Below are 15,465 nucleotides of genomic sequence, written 5' to 3' on the forward strand. Positions count from 1 at the left end.
TTTTATCCCTTAATCTTCTATTCTTGGATCTCTTTGGGCTGGTGCGCTGGTTAGAATTTGCTTGCAATATGATAAATTTATTGAGAAAGATTGATTGTAGACAAATTCCTCTTATTTTAGGAATTAATACACGTCGTAAATCCTCTGTTTTACCAGATTCTTCTGATCCAAATGCTTCTCACATACACCAGCATGAAGACAAATAAAATTCAGGTATTTCCGTACATTTGTCATCACTGATCCTCGAAATTCTCGGGTTGGATTTGCTAAAATGCCAAAATAAAAATTTTTTCTAACAGCAAACACAAAAAAATCAAAGTTAAAGGAACCAAGGGAACGTACGATCTCTTCTCAGTGAAATATCTACGTCATCACAATTAAGTCCTCTCGATAAAACACCCATTACGTAATCTTTTTCGGAATTTGCCGGCTGCATCACTCCACTTCCGCTGTCACCCTGAAATAGAGTTTCATTTTTCCACAAGAAATTCTTCCCACAGAAGTATAATTTTATGAGGAATTGATTTTTTTTTTTAAATTGAGCCGGAACACGAGGTTGCTACAATCCAACGTGTTTGATTTCACCCTTTCCGACGGCTCTGAAGAAAGCGATATTCCCGAAATGTGTTAGCCAGGAATAAAGGATTGTAACAACCTCGTGTCCGGCCGGCTCAATTAAAGAAATCAATTACTGAAACACAAAAACATGCCGAGGTTTATCGTAACGCGTACATGGAGATTTCTTAGAGTAATTTATAACATCCTAAACTTTCCACCCGCAGATATATGGATTTTTTTAGTTACGAAGGAAAAAAAAAACTACCAATTAATAAAATACCAACAAATATCAATAACTACCAATAGAAAAATATAAATAAAATATCAATAACTACCAGGAATTCTGCAATATGGATGATTTGATGAGTAATTTATAATATCCTGAACTTTTTTTTCGCAGATAGTATATGGAGTTCCAAGAGCTGCGGGACTATCGACGCGCTTTGCTTGACTGGTAGTGAACTCCCACGTACGGTCATAGTTAAGTTCTCAGGCCATACGCCAGCCCCACGAATCTGAGGTGGTACGGATTTCAGGTGGAGTATTCGTATACGGGATCGTAGATTATGGAGAGGTGCATGATTCCGTCCATTTCTTCCTAATTGGCGTAAAAAAACGTTCCGTAAGATGCGGCGCCTGCACAAGGCTGGCGAGCTCCAATCGAACTCGTTGCAGAAAATAGTGCGCCGGAGCGCTCGAAGCCGTATCTTCCGGGCCGAGGAAAGAGGAAACAAGAGAAACGTATATGTTGTTGCGGTAATCCGGAAGTTCGGGCTTCTTTGAAATTTCAAAAACCATCAACCCATTTAGGTGCTCATCACAGACAACGTCATGACCAAGCCCCGTTTCAGGATAGCGGTCACGATCCTTGCGCGTGAAACCATCGTGCTGCTGCGCGAAAAACATTGCAAGCATTTTACATAACAGCCAAAAGTCCGCTAATGAATCCTAAGGAAGAATGGATCGCTGTGACCAACGAGCTCTCGCCATGTCAAGTGCTTTGCAGGTTTGGACCTAACGGGGTCCGATGCAAGGGGCATCATTATTAGTTACTATTAGCGACTTAACTCTACTGACCTTTGGTCCGCTAACCTCACGATTTCATGGATATCATGGAGAGCGCTGTTGTGGTCTGCTTCTCTGACGTTATCATTGAGAAATCTGTTTGCTAAATCATATCTTGTGGGATGACGAAGCAATTGAGGGAGTTGATTACATGTGTCCCTGATTTTTCAGGCTCTAAAGAAGGGGACGACGTCAAAACGTTACGATCCAGAATAAAGATCGATAGCGATTTTGGTCGTCTGCTCTAAAAATTACCACAAAAGTACCATACCACATTATTACTGTCTCAAAGAATCTCCTACGAAAAAAGTAGGAATATTTGCCGCAAGAGTCGGGAACAAAATTTTATGCAACTACTTATCTGCACCATAGAATTTCAGGATAACAGAATTTTAGATTTTCGTAAACTACTACAGTAAGTCATCCTCTGATACTTTACATCCTTAACGAAATTGTAAGAATAAGGGACTGCCGAAGTTCTTATGGTACTATGAGAAGGTTTTCTACACATCGCGAATAAAACGAACCCTACATGCAAATTGAAACTTCTCCAACACACAAAAAGCGTCTTTCCCGGCACGAACAGTCGGATCGCAGAAACGTTCCTTCGTGAACCAAACCCTCTCCACGTATTTCTCTTTAACTGATATGTGATGCGCTGAAAAATCTTCAAATTCAGCCACGTTGGGGTTTTCATGAATCAAATTGGAATTGGAATTAATTCATAAATCAAAATTAAGAAAACAATCAAATTATTGGCAATCAAGAATTAAATTAAAATTGAAAATTAAAGTCAAAATTAAATTAATTCATAAATTAAAATTGAAATTTAATCTAATTAAGCATAGTTCCAAACATAGTTCTATGTAGAGATAAAACGTAACAGGATTAATTAAAGTTGCTCCCACAAAAACAAAATAGAAGTTTTCGTGGGAGCAACTTTAATTAATCTTTATTTTTTTTGATTTTAACATTTTTTTCTAGTTTTTTTGACGCGCGATTTAACTTCTTCTGGGTGGATTTCTTAAAGTCAACAGTTATCTCGACATTGATAACATTTGGATTTTTCATAGACAATATAGGGTTCAAGTTTGAGTATAAGGGTATAATTATAGTAAATAAATAAATAAATAAATAAATAAATAAGCGTGACTACGCTCAGTTTCCCTCAAATCATCCGGAAAAAAAATCGCCTGTGAAGAAATGACCCTCTGCCGAGTATTTGTTCGTACGAGATATGCAGATATTAGAACGCGCCAGTCTCGCGAGGTATTCTCCTTGAATTTTGTGAATTCACTCGTTTTGCATTTTACATTGAAAAAAAAAGAAATGCTCGGAAATATCCACTTCGCTTCCATCAAACTCGTGAGAATTTCTCACATTTCAATGAAGAAATGAAAAACTTCGATGAGAAATCAAAGAATAACTTCAGGAACAGCAACTACATTCATGCACGAGGATCCTTAAGTCGGGGAGGAACGAATTTCCTTTAAGAGTTGATTAGCGCTATCCAGTGATAACACTTTTCTAACATAATCGATCGAAGTATCGATTCGGGTGTTCTTTTTTGAATTTTTTTTTTGAGGTATTGATGCCAAGAAGGCATATACATTTTTCGGATAGCTATTTGACTTTTAGGAAATGAAGTGAAAAAAGAAAACAAATTATAGATAGAAAGAATGAAATATAAATAAGAAAAATAAAAAAAACGAAAGAGAGCTGGCGAAAGAAGAAAATGAGCAGAAAGCATCAGTATATCTGCCTTCTGTTTGGTTTCTGATTCTATGCACAGTGAAAAAAAGTTGTTTCCGAAAAAAAGTAAAAAAAAGCAAAAAATTAGCCTAGATATGGTTGAGTGAGGGTGAAAGAAGTTTTTTTGCTAAATTTGTCAGATGAGTGAATCCAGGAAAGTATAATTAGGAGAGAAAATTCCCAACTATTCCCAGACCGTCAATAACTTCCCTGTATTGATTTGATAGATCATGTATGTTGTAATATATAACGGAAAATTGAAATTTCTCTTTTTAACACATTGAGAACAACATACGTTTACGAAATTTCATGCGCATGTGGGGCCTGTGGATTATTTTTGATCTTCGGCAACACGACCATGACCCATGGATCAATCGTCCTGTATGGCAGAGTTTTTGCGCTAGTCGTGCTTTTTTTCCCGCTCTTCCCGGTTTCTTTTTTTTTGCTAATCCGGAATTTCCCTTTCTTTTTATTCTATCATCCTCTATCATCATATCACTATCATCATATCACATCATTGTATCTTCTAATTAGTCCTATACTGTCTCCTACACAATACATTATTTTTTTTCATTTTTTATTAATGTGGGTCTACAAAGTTTTAAGATGGGACCTTTATCTGCCCGACCTGACGTTTGGGGTCTTTTCGCAGTCTTTTACTTTTAGTTTATGTTCAAGAGTGAATAAACTTTAGGATTGGACTTTAGGATAAGATACTTTAGATAAGACTTTAGGATCAGGAAGGTATCATCTAAAAACCTCGTAGGAGCGCTAATAGAAAAAATAAACAGAAGTATGCCGAAGCCTTAGGGCACGAGAAGATTTGAAGTACTTGTTATTATTTCCCTTACGTTACCTCTATTATTATTATTGTTATTATTATTACTATTATTATTATTATTATTATTATTATTATTATTATTATTAAAAAGGGATAAAGGATAAAGTCACCGGCGTATCAATCCACTTGGGATGCGCCAACGCGTTTTACTGGAGTTCGTAATCGTTGAGGTTTTGGAACGGTTGGCCTGTTGGCCTATACAATTATTATTATTATTATTATTATTATTATTATTATTATTATTATCATTATTATTATTATTATTATTATTATTATTATTATTATTATTATTACTATTATTATTATTATTATTACAATTAAGTTATTATAATACTATTATTACTGCAATTGTTTACATGCAGACCTACATACTTCATAAACATCTCATAAATCCAAGGATTTTAATAACATTTTTGTAATAATAATACATATGTAATATATATAATTTTTTCTGGAGAAAGCAGGATAGAACCCATTAGGAAATCATTAGAGAAATAAACATTCTCACGGTCATATCCATATCCAGCAGATGACAACTTTTTCGCAAGTTTCGTCACATTCGACGGTAAACAAGCATGTTCATAGTGGGAACCTTTTCCCTCAAATATTTCAGCAACCTCAACAATGGCAATATCTCCAGAACGGCACCTAGATTCGAAATAACGAGTTGGTACACCAATCTGAAAACCTCTGATGGGGTAACGGACCTTGTTTATTACGAGAAAAATTTAAAAAAAAACTAGTATAACTTCACCTACATGTAACACTTTAACTTTTTTCGCTAACGCAAATTTAGGGCATTTTCCACCTTCTCTAACTTCTACACATGTTCCTCCGTAGTGCACCAATACTGGAATCTCTTCCGGTGTAGATAATTTTCCATCTCTGAGATAAGAAATCGAAAAATTTTAATTTTTCCTCTTATTTTAAACAAATTGTATTTCTGTAACATTTTTTTTGCACATTGTCACCGCATCTGCGCCTATCGAGCGGCTGTGGCGCAATCGATAAGAGGTTCCGCTGTGACTGCAGCATGATCCAACGTTCGATTTTGGCCTAACGCCAACCAACCCTTTTATCCAATCGCAGTCCATAAATTGATAAAAGAGTTGTCTGGAAGGATAAAGACACTGACGTGACACATCAGTTAGCCCCGCATGTCATCTACGCAAGGTAGACAGTAGAGTTCGTAAATCTCAAACGATTCTGAATTGTGGTGAAAGTGGTGGTCGCAAGCGGATTGATCAACGAAATCCCAAGCGGGTTGATCAACGTTGGCCACTTTATCCATTATCCTTTATTGTCACGGAATTTATATCTGTATACCTAGTTCACGATGCTTTCGCATAAGCTCTCGTATTTTATACGCTTGAGACCTACTCTAGACCTCTACTCTACCCCAATCTATAATATTGATCCAAAAGTTAACAAAAATTCAATCAGCACAAGAAAACCAAACACCATCTTGTGGGGAAAGAAATGCTCTTTCAAATAACGTGAAGCACAACAATAATTTCGTTTTTCTTTGAGCTAGTTTATATTTTAAAGAAATGCCACTTCCCACGCATCAACGAAATAATTACTTCGCTATCGTTTGAGCAAGCATAGTCGGGCCAAAATGACCTAAATCCTGGTGTAATTACGTAGGCTACTGCGCTCAAAGCGGCGCAAATACACCAAGCGCTTGCGATCGAGTTGTAACTGTACCAGGATCTAGGTAATTTTGACCCGACCACCACGAAAGGCTCTTGTCGCGGATTCGGAACGCGACTCTTTTCGCATAAGGACTCATCACGCAAACAAGCCAAGGTCCCAACGCTCCCCTCCGTTTCGCGCGCTTTGCGCTCCGCCTTCTTTCGTCTCTATAAAAGGAGCCGCTCTAGATTTTGAAAACCCTTCCCATCAACATGTCCATGGCAAGGGGTAACCGGAACGGACTCAAGGAGCGGGTGCGATCAATCACAGATAACACACGCAACTTTCGAGCAATACAATCAGCCAAAAGGAAGGGGAAGTGCAGCAAGCCGGAGGTAACCGGCCTCTCTGAGGCTGTAAGGCGGAGTGGAGCAGACGGCGTCCAGACGTCTAGAGAAGTATACAGAATCCACAACAGAGTGGTGAAGCGATCCATGTGATCTATGTATATGTGTGTTGCAAAACGGCGTAATGAGCACGGCCGCAAGCGTTCGGAGGGGGGCGGCCTGAAGATCTTCAAAAGTTTCGGAATATACTGTAAGAGCATAAGAGCAGAATAGGGGGGAAGCACAGAGTCGCAGGGCGGTAGCCTTAAGGTCTTCCAAGTTAATGACCCAACGAGGCAGGGAATGAACCATCAGTGCCGGACGCAAACCTGGTGACTACAACTCCATGTGCAGGCAGCCCAATGCACCCATCTTGTCGTATCCCTGGGATGTTAGGACCCGGTGCCAGTTCCTCACGGGGACCCACTCATCAATGAGGCCCCGGAACTGAACGCGGGCGACTAGCATCCGGGGACACGACACATCTACACAAAAATAAGGTTGAGCGTATGATATAGAATAGAGGTAAATGTGGAGCGGAACCTACTCCAATATCGGTCCACTTCTGCACATCCCGTAGGTTATAAAACAGTGGGCTGCAGTCAAAACATGTTTTGGACTGATTATGACGCCTGAACATCGAGATGGCACTGAAATTTGAAGCTCTTCAGATTCAGTTAATCTGAATAATTAGCTGTTTGAAACAGATGTCTGTCAGTCAGTGACAAGGATAAACTTCGTTTCGTTACAAAAATAAGAATAAAATAATAATATAAAATAGTATAAACTGATCAGTAACATAGATATAAAAGTGTAAAAAAAAGATGAAAAGTAAATAAGAATAAAAATCAAATATTAATCCAAAATAATATAAAACAAACAATAATATAAAAATAAACAATAAAAAAGCCAGAAATGAGTAAAAATAGAAATAAAACAATAATATATAAATTAATATAAAATAAACAAAAGTATGAATATAAAATAATAGAAGTAATATTCAAAAGTGAATAAAGATAGAGATGATGAAATAATGACATAAAATAATATAAGGTGGACAATAATATAAATGTAAAATGGTAAAGATAAATAAGTGTGAAATTTGATGCCAAGGAGCGGATCGATGCGGTTAAAGGCATCACCTCACGAATCTGAGGTGGTGCAGATTTCGAGTGGAGTATTCGTATATAGGATGGGAAACTACGGAGAAAGAGGTGATTCCGTCCATTTCTTGCTAATTGCCGTAAAAAAAAACAGCCCGGAAGATGCGGCGCAGCACAAGACTGGCGCGCCCCAATCGAACCTCTTGTACAAAATGGTGCGCCAAAACGAATGAGGCCGTATCTTCCGGACCGTTTTTTTATGGCAATTAGGAAGAAATGGATTTAACCACCCACCTCTCCATAGTCTCCCATCCCGTATACGAATACTCCACCTGAAATCCGTACCACCCCAGATTCGTGGGTGATACCTGTAACCTAGCGCAATGGATCGCAACTTCTAATTTTTGCAATGCTAATGTAGCGCGGAGACTAGGTCTTATTGCGAGATTATGCCACAGTGGATGACCTAAAAAAGACTAATTTCTGGTTGCCTTCCATAATCGACATCCTGAGCAAGGCGATAAGGGCCAGACTGGTTAGGTGTGGTCTCGATGACCAAGTGAGAGTTGTGGAAGTACCTCGCACAAATCTCAAGAAGCAGTTAGCCCGAAGCAGAATTATGTACAATCGCATTTGCCTGACTCCAAACTGTGCACTGTAGCATGTGCATTCGATAAGGCAAGCTATTGCATGGTCTCTGGTGTAGCTTATTTAATTTCGTGCGAAACATGTGACGAACAATATATTGTCGACTTCTTTGTGTTCGTATTGAAGAACATTTAGATGGCACGATGAAATTCAAACTCAACAGCAACTCCTCTAGGAATACATCGCAGAAAATGTCCTGATAATGCTCCTTTCTGCATAGCTGCCACGATCATATCGTACGAACCAGAGATTGCAGCTCGTAGAACTTAGGAGGCGTTTTGCATTAACGCTAAAGTCCAAAACTGAATAGAAAGGAAGAGTGCATAGTCGTAACCAACAACAAGCTGGTTTTGTATCCAAACCTTTGCAGGTTTTGATCTATGGGGTCATATGCGGGTCGCATCCTAATTAGTATTAGCGGAGCGATTCTATCACGCGGAGGTCCGTTAAGATCACGGCAACGCGGCTACGTAGGCACAAAGGTTTAGGCTCTTTTAGTTTTTGTTTCCGGGAGTCATATCTTAGTGGTTACTTACTCTTACTTACTAAGTTACTAGGTTAATTACTTACTTTTACTTACTAAGTTACTAGGTTAATTACTTGTTTTGGATGAGGCATTTGAGAGGATATATTACAAAAATGACCTGACTTCGTACTCTCTGACAAAGGCGACGACGCCGAAACGTTAGGGGTAATAAAGTTTGCTAACAATCTTGGCTCTTGCTTCAAAATTTTAAAAATTTGACAAGTATAAATATAAAAATAATAGAATTAGTAAGCAAAAATGAATAAAATACGCTTGATAAAATAATGATGTCAAATAATATAAAGTGGCCAATAATATAAAGGCAAAATGGTAAAGATAAATATTAAAAATAAATGCTAAGTTTTATTCATTTTTTATTTTATTTTTATTTAAATAAATGCAATTTTCTTTTCATTACAGTTTTAACATTATTTTATAGGAATAAAGTTAGACTTTGTGCAAAGTGTTATACATTGTTAGAAAGCTAATTTTATACCCTTTCTTATATAAATATATATTAATTAATTCAAGTTCTTTCTTTTCTAAAATATTATATCAATTGGAATCAAAGAAGTTCTTAAATTTTAAATTTCAAAAAAAAAACGACACCTTGAACGGCCAAAAAAACCTCACTTAGCGTCTGTATCTCCAGCATGACCGTATACCGCATTTGTGAAGAGTCGAATCGTTTCCCGTTCATCATTCGTTTGTTGATTTTCTTCACTAGAATATAAATCTTACAATAAATTGCGTGGAAAAGAAAAAAAAATTATTTCACTGTCACTCTACTTACCATCCGGATCACATTCCTGAATTAGGCGTTGATTTTCTTCCTCAGTAATTTTCCCGATATCGCTGCCATGTGAAAATGGGAACAACGCTAATAACAATGTTGTGGAAATGAAGGGAAGGAAATTGAACATAAGGTTTAAGAAAACATTCCATTTCGTATTGGTCGTCTTTCTATAAATATGCGTGTTCCAAAAAGATTATGCGCGTCATATCAGGAAAAAAAGGAATATCGATCAGCCTGAGAAAATTCGGCTTTTGACAAAGTAATATAGCGCTGAAGCCGGCGTTCCAGAATTTCTCGACACTTTTCAAGCGCTTAAATCATTGCATTCGCTATTCGTTAAATATATGCGATAGAATATATTAATCTAAAAAATATGCAAAAATTAAATCAACATTTAAAAAACAGCACGAAAATCCTAGACATCACCAACTTGCAGAGAAAAAAATGCTCTTTTTGAAATAACGTGCTACATAGGGCTGAACTCTTTTTCTTCTCTATGCGTTAGTGCTTCTTCTTTTTTTTTCTTCTTTTTTCTTTACGTGTTAGTTCTTCTTCTTTCTTCTTTTTTGTTCTCCACGCATTGTTTTAAATTCGAAAAAAAAAACAACTATTTATTTATTAATCTAATCTTACTTACTGTCACGGCAGGTAAATTCTGGAAAAGGGAGAGGTGACAGATCACGAGGGCAACAGAAAATGAAGAGTCGAATATTTTAGACTAGGAAAATCTTGTAGAAAGAAAAGAAAAAAATTAATTTTGTGAAATAAAGGAAGTAGAGAATAGCTGTTATTATTTTATTATTTATTTATATTCTAAAAATCAACGAAAAAACTTATTATTATTATTATTATTATTATTATTACTATTATTATTATTATTATTATTATTATTATTATTATTATTACTATTATTATTATTATTATTATTATTATTATTATTATTATTATTATTATTATTATTATTATAAAAATACTATGTCTATTTTATCTGAAAAAAAACACGCTTAATAAGAATACCGTTTTATCCAAATATTCAATAATTTGATATTATTTATTCGTATTTATTTATTATATTTAATATACTAACATTATATAATGTTGGAATAAATTTATCCTTATTTTATTTTATTTTATTTTTTCTAAAAAGAATTTGATAGGAATATTTTTAAGATTTAAGAAATGAAGGAGGTAGAGGATACGGTATTATTTATGGAGTGAGTGTATATGTATATAGTCCATGAATGCAATTGACCGTTGGTTGGATTAACCTCATACGTATCCGTGGACTCCTCACTGCTTCCTCTCCTTCCTGAACCAGGAGACAAGCTAAACCTGCTTCCGATGCTTTTCAAATTATTCGCTTTCGAAGAAAATCCATGAAAGGAACCGGGTTATTCACTTTGTTTCCTTAATTTTAACAATTTTACCATTATAAACGTTAATATTTTCTAAAAAAAAAAGAAAATAATCCACCAGGTCTAATCTGAGCTTTATTTTGCTACTATTCCACGGAATTTTTGCATGTATTAGGAAAAATTGAAGGAAACAGCTCTTCTTCCACTAATGAGTATTAAAACATACTTGTAGCTGCTGTTGAAGTATGTATACAGTCAGAACCATCATAATATAAAAGTTACTATCCAGTAAACACGTATTTATGTTTATTTGTGCGTTTATTTACTTATTTATTTATTCAGCTGCAAATTATCATTAATTAACTTATCTATTTAGCGAAAAAAAAGGTTTTGAAAGATCCAAATAACTGTATTTAAAACGTTTTTTTTCTCTAAAAATTGAAAGGGTAAAAGGATAAAGTCCCTGATTTATCAATCCACTTGGGATGCGTCCCAAATTGAAAATAATTAATTTTTGTAATTAAATAAATATAGAAAACGTAAATAATTGATGAACCCTTTGTGTCGGCCCATGACCAATGATTTAGTGGGACCAACCGATCTATCAAGTCAATTTTGAAACAAATCCACGCTCTATTTTATATTTTTCCCTAAAGTACATTGGAAGAGAATTCGCCATGCAATTTCTCTTTGAAAATAACAGGTTCCACCTCATTAGCTTTTTTTCCGAATAGGAAAAGTAGCTCTGTCTAATTATGCTAAAAATAGAAACAAATGAATTTGATGGTGGGCAGCAAAAACTGTTAAATTTTGATGATGAACATAGCAATTACGGAGTTAAATCGGCCTCGATAAGTAGTTTTTTTTCTCTGGAAGCGAAACCTTGAAACAACCGAAAGTGTCCCAAAAATTTAGAAGAATAGAATTTTCACATAAATTTCACTTTCAAGGATTTAACTGATCATCATTCTCGTTCTCGTATTCGGAAAATGAATTACTGTCATGGTTTCCCGGCGGGAACATACAAGACCCCCTGAAGGAGTGATTAATTAACGTGCGCTGGCGAGACTCGCGTCGGATCAGGTAAAGAAAAAGTGATGTGACTGTGACTCTTGGCCGCAAGCGTAAATTTAACCGGAAATAATCCAGAAAAGGAATAGCTGGAATAGTTAGCAGAATTATATCAGAAGTCTAGATACCTTATTAAATTAGTTATAATATAAATACACTATAAAGTGGTATAAATATTTGAATAATAAACAATAGATGATAAAAATAAATAAATGGCAAATAAAATATAAAATGAAAAGATAATAAATAAAAAGGTAAAATAAATAAATAGTAAATAAATAATGGATATACCACGAGTGTATTGTAGAGTTTTTGTAAAAAGGTTCCTTGAGGATTGGAATGTGGAATTGTCCAAGCGAATCCGCTCTGGATTGGGGACGCGAGCGGACGACTCTACGCGAAGCCTTAGGGATCTATGCATATGTGCTATTTTGAATTTTTATTTATGAGTAGTGTATATATTGATTACTAATTATTATGGTTAATTATGTATATATTAATTATTGATTATTTTAAGTTATCACGCTAACGTTCTATTCTTTTGAATTCGTTTGCGAATACGATCGTTTCCTGACACTTACAACACTCCTTAATTTCTAAAATATTGATAACATCCCTCCTTAAGGGTATCACCCCACGAATCTGGAGTTTTTTTTTTAATTTTGTGTTTTTATTTATAGGTAATGTATATATTGTATGTATTTATTGATTATATTCCGTTACCATGCTAACTTAATTAATTTGTTGTGCGAGCAGGCTGTTGCTGGTGGTTCAGTGTTGTGCTGCGACAGTTCTTTGTGCTTCTTCGGGCTACTCGCGATGCGAGCTGTTCGAACGCTTTATGCGTCACCTCAAACTTGTGTAATTACACCAAAATGACGCAGCATTATGCGTACAATAACGTAGCACAAAAGTGCGAGTAAGGAACGAAAAGAACGATGAATAAACAAAGTAAAGAATACAGAAAGAATACGTGGTAAAGAGTGCAAGCAACACAACGAAAAAGATAGCAAAACGCTTAAGAAGGTGCTAAGGAAAGTGAACCTGTCTTCGTTTCTTCTCGCTGAGAATCTAAGTAGGAGTGGTTCCTGAGTAATGAGTAATACTGATGAATAAACAAACTAAAGAATACAAAGTAAAGCATGTGAACAACAGAACAAAGAAGACAACAAGAGGCTTAAAAAAGTGACAGCGAGTGGGCCTATCTTCGTTTCTTCTGAGAATCTAAGTCAGAATGGTTCCTGAGAGGAAAAGTTAAACTGCGTAGTGTCCGGGAGTCTTTGGATCCCATTGGGTTTCGGGCTCTGCGATAAAAACTCGCGGATGTTCTGCGATATTTGTCTTATTTTCTCTCTCTAAGTTGATTCAAATCAATTCCCATTTTTTTTATTAATATATGTATATATTTAGAAGGGTAATAATAATAAAAAGCAGAATTTTGGTAATAAGGATTTTGTATTTCTATGTTTATTAGAGGTAGCCAAAAGTAATTATTACTTCTAATTTCTACTATTTTTGCTTTTTTTAAATTTAATTTCAATTTTATTTCATTGCTCTTTTTTTCATTCATTTTTCATTACACAATGGTCCTCCTTTGAAGGCATCACTCCACGAATCTGAGGTGGTGCAGATTTCAGGTGGAGTATTCGTATACGGTATGGGAGACTATGGAGAGGGGGTGATTCCGTCCATTTCTTCCTGATTGCCGTAAAAAACCGCCCGGAAGATACGGCTTCAGGTGTTCTGGCGCACTATTTTCTACAAGGAGTTCGACTGGAGCGCGCCAGCCTTCTGCGGCGCCGCATCTTCGGGGCGTTTTTTACGGAAATTAGGAAGAAATGGACGAAATCACACCCCTCTCCATAATCTACGATCCCGTATACGAATACTCCATCTGAAATCTGCACCACCTCAGATTCGTGGGGTGATGCCCTTAAGGAGGGATGTTATCAATATTTTAGAAATTAAGGAGTGTTGTAAGTGTCAGTAAACGATTGTATTCGCAAACGAATTCACAAGAATAGAGCGTTAGCGTGATAACTTAAAATAATCAATAATTAATGCATACATAATTAACCATAATAATCAATAATCAATATATACACTACTTATAAATAAAAATTCAAAATAGCACATATGTATAGATCCCTAAGGCTAGGACATAGGGTCGTCCGCTCGCGTCCCCAATCCAGAGCGGATTCGCTTGGACAATTCCACATTCCAATCCTCAAGGAACCTTTTTACAAAAACTCTACAATACACTCGTGATATATCCATTATTTATTTATTTTATCTTTTTATTTATTATCTTTTTTATTTTATATTTTATTCACTATTTTTTAATTTTTATCATCTATTGTTTATTAATCAAATATTTATACTACTTTATAGTGCATTTATATTATACAAATATTTGTGGTAAATATTACTTGTACAATTCAGTATCCTCAAAACCCTTTTTTAGAAAAACTCTAAAGCAAACTCGTGGTATATCCATTATTTATCTATTATTGCTTTATTTATCATTTATTATTTATTATTCAAATTTTTATACTACTTTATAGTGAATTTATATTACAAAAATATTTGTGGTAAATGTCACATAGTATATTTATATACATATGTATATAGGACCGTTTCAGGATCGGATGTTTTCAACGCTGCTTTCATAGCCGAAACCAGAAACTCTGACATAATAATACCTATTATTTCTGATTTCGTTGCAATCGCAATTTCCTGGAAAATCTGCTTTTTCTTATTTTCACCGCAGCTTTTCCACTTATCCAGGGGGGAAAAACGCGTGTAAGCACCATGTAAGAGGCAGAAAATCGCCAACGTAGGGCTTGTCTCAGCCGAAAACCTTACCGTATCCGTGATGAGTTAACGGGAAAAGTAATTTATAGTTTTGCACTAGTTTATAGGGCTGTTTAGCATGTTATACGGTATCAAACCCAGAATTTTGACCCTACTGTACATTACACTTTCCTGGAAAGTAGTATAGCAACTGGTACATCTACACTATCGAAGTTTTAGAGCAGTTAGATTCAAAATAATATCTGTTTAGGACCTAACTAGCGACATAATCACGGTTAGGTTCAAAAAATAAAAAGGAAAAGAATGAAAATAAGAAAATTAATATTAAGGAAGGAAAAAGACAGTTTAATTGTTTTTTTAAAAAGTTTTTTTTTTTTAATTTTCTTTGTCAGCTGTTTGAAGAAAGTACACCAAACACTCATTTATTTCCCCTTACACCTTTTGTACCTTTGTGATAGATGTCCGACAGCTTGAAGTTACAGGTCCCATATAAACCATACTCCAGAAATTTTGTAAGAGATCTAAATCCTTGATCTTTCGACTTTGGGACCTTCGCTCGCCTAGTTTTTTCTCAAGCAAAGTGGTACCATGAATCTTATCTAGGCGACAGCATTATTTTTTCTTTTGGAATGAAATAAGTGAAAATTAACGGGCCTAAACAAAGAAAAAATAAAAAGCAGAGTGAAAAGAAAATCGTAATTCATAGATCTTGGGATTCTGGAAATTTTCTCCCATTCATGAATCATGATTTGATGATTTTCTCTTCTATGTCTTCATCGTAGCAGAGAAATCTGGATTCCCAATTTTTCAGGCCATACAGAGATGATTTTATTGGTAAGATCCATGGATGGAGGAAAAATCCTGCGCCTGGTTTCATAATACTGCCAAGATTCAAGTTTCAGTTGAAAAGAAACT

General features: G+C 35.4%; 1 protein-coding gene across 1 annotated transcript; it reads right to left on the reverse strand.

The window, feature by feature from the left end:
* Positions 1–123: 123 nt before the first annotated feature.
* Positions 124–9,437, reverse strand: RB195_007862 (uncharacterized protein; the record flags this gene model as incomplete). Its single annotated transcript, XM_013443879.2, has 8 exons — positions 124–266; positions 343–457; positions 2,151–2,281; positions 4,725–4,896; positions 4,975–5,101; positions 6,785–6,887; positions 9,148–9,237; positions 9,308–9,437. The coding sequence occupies 8 exons, from the start codon at positions 9,435–9,437 to the stop codon at positions 124–126; spliced, it is 1,011 nt and encodes a 336-aa protein (XP_013299333.2).
* Between the last annotated feature and the right edge of the window lie 6,028 nt (positions 9,438–15,465).

Source organism: Necator americanus, chromosome I, assembly GCF_031761385.1.
Source record: "Necator americanus strain Aroian chromosome I, whole genome shotgun sequence".
NCBI lineage: Eukaryota > Metazoa > Nematoda > Chromadorea > Rhabditida > Ancylostomatidae > Necator > Necator americanus.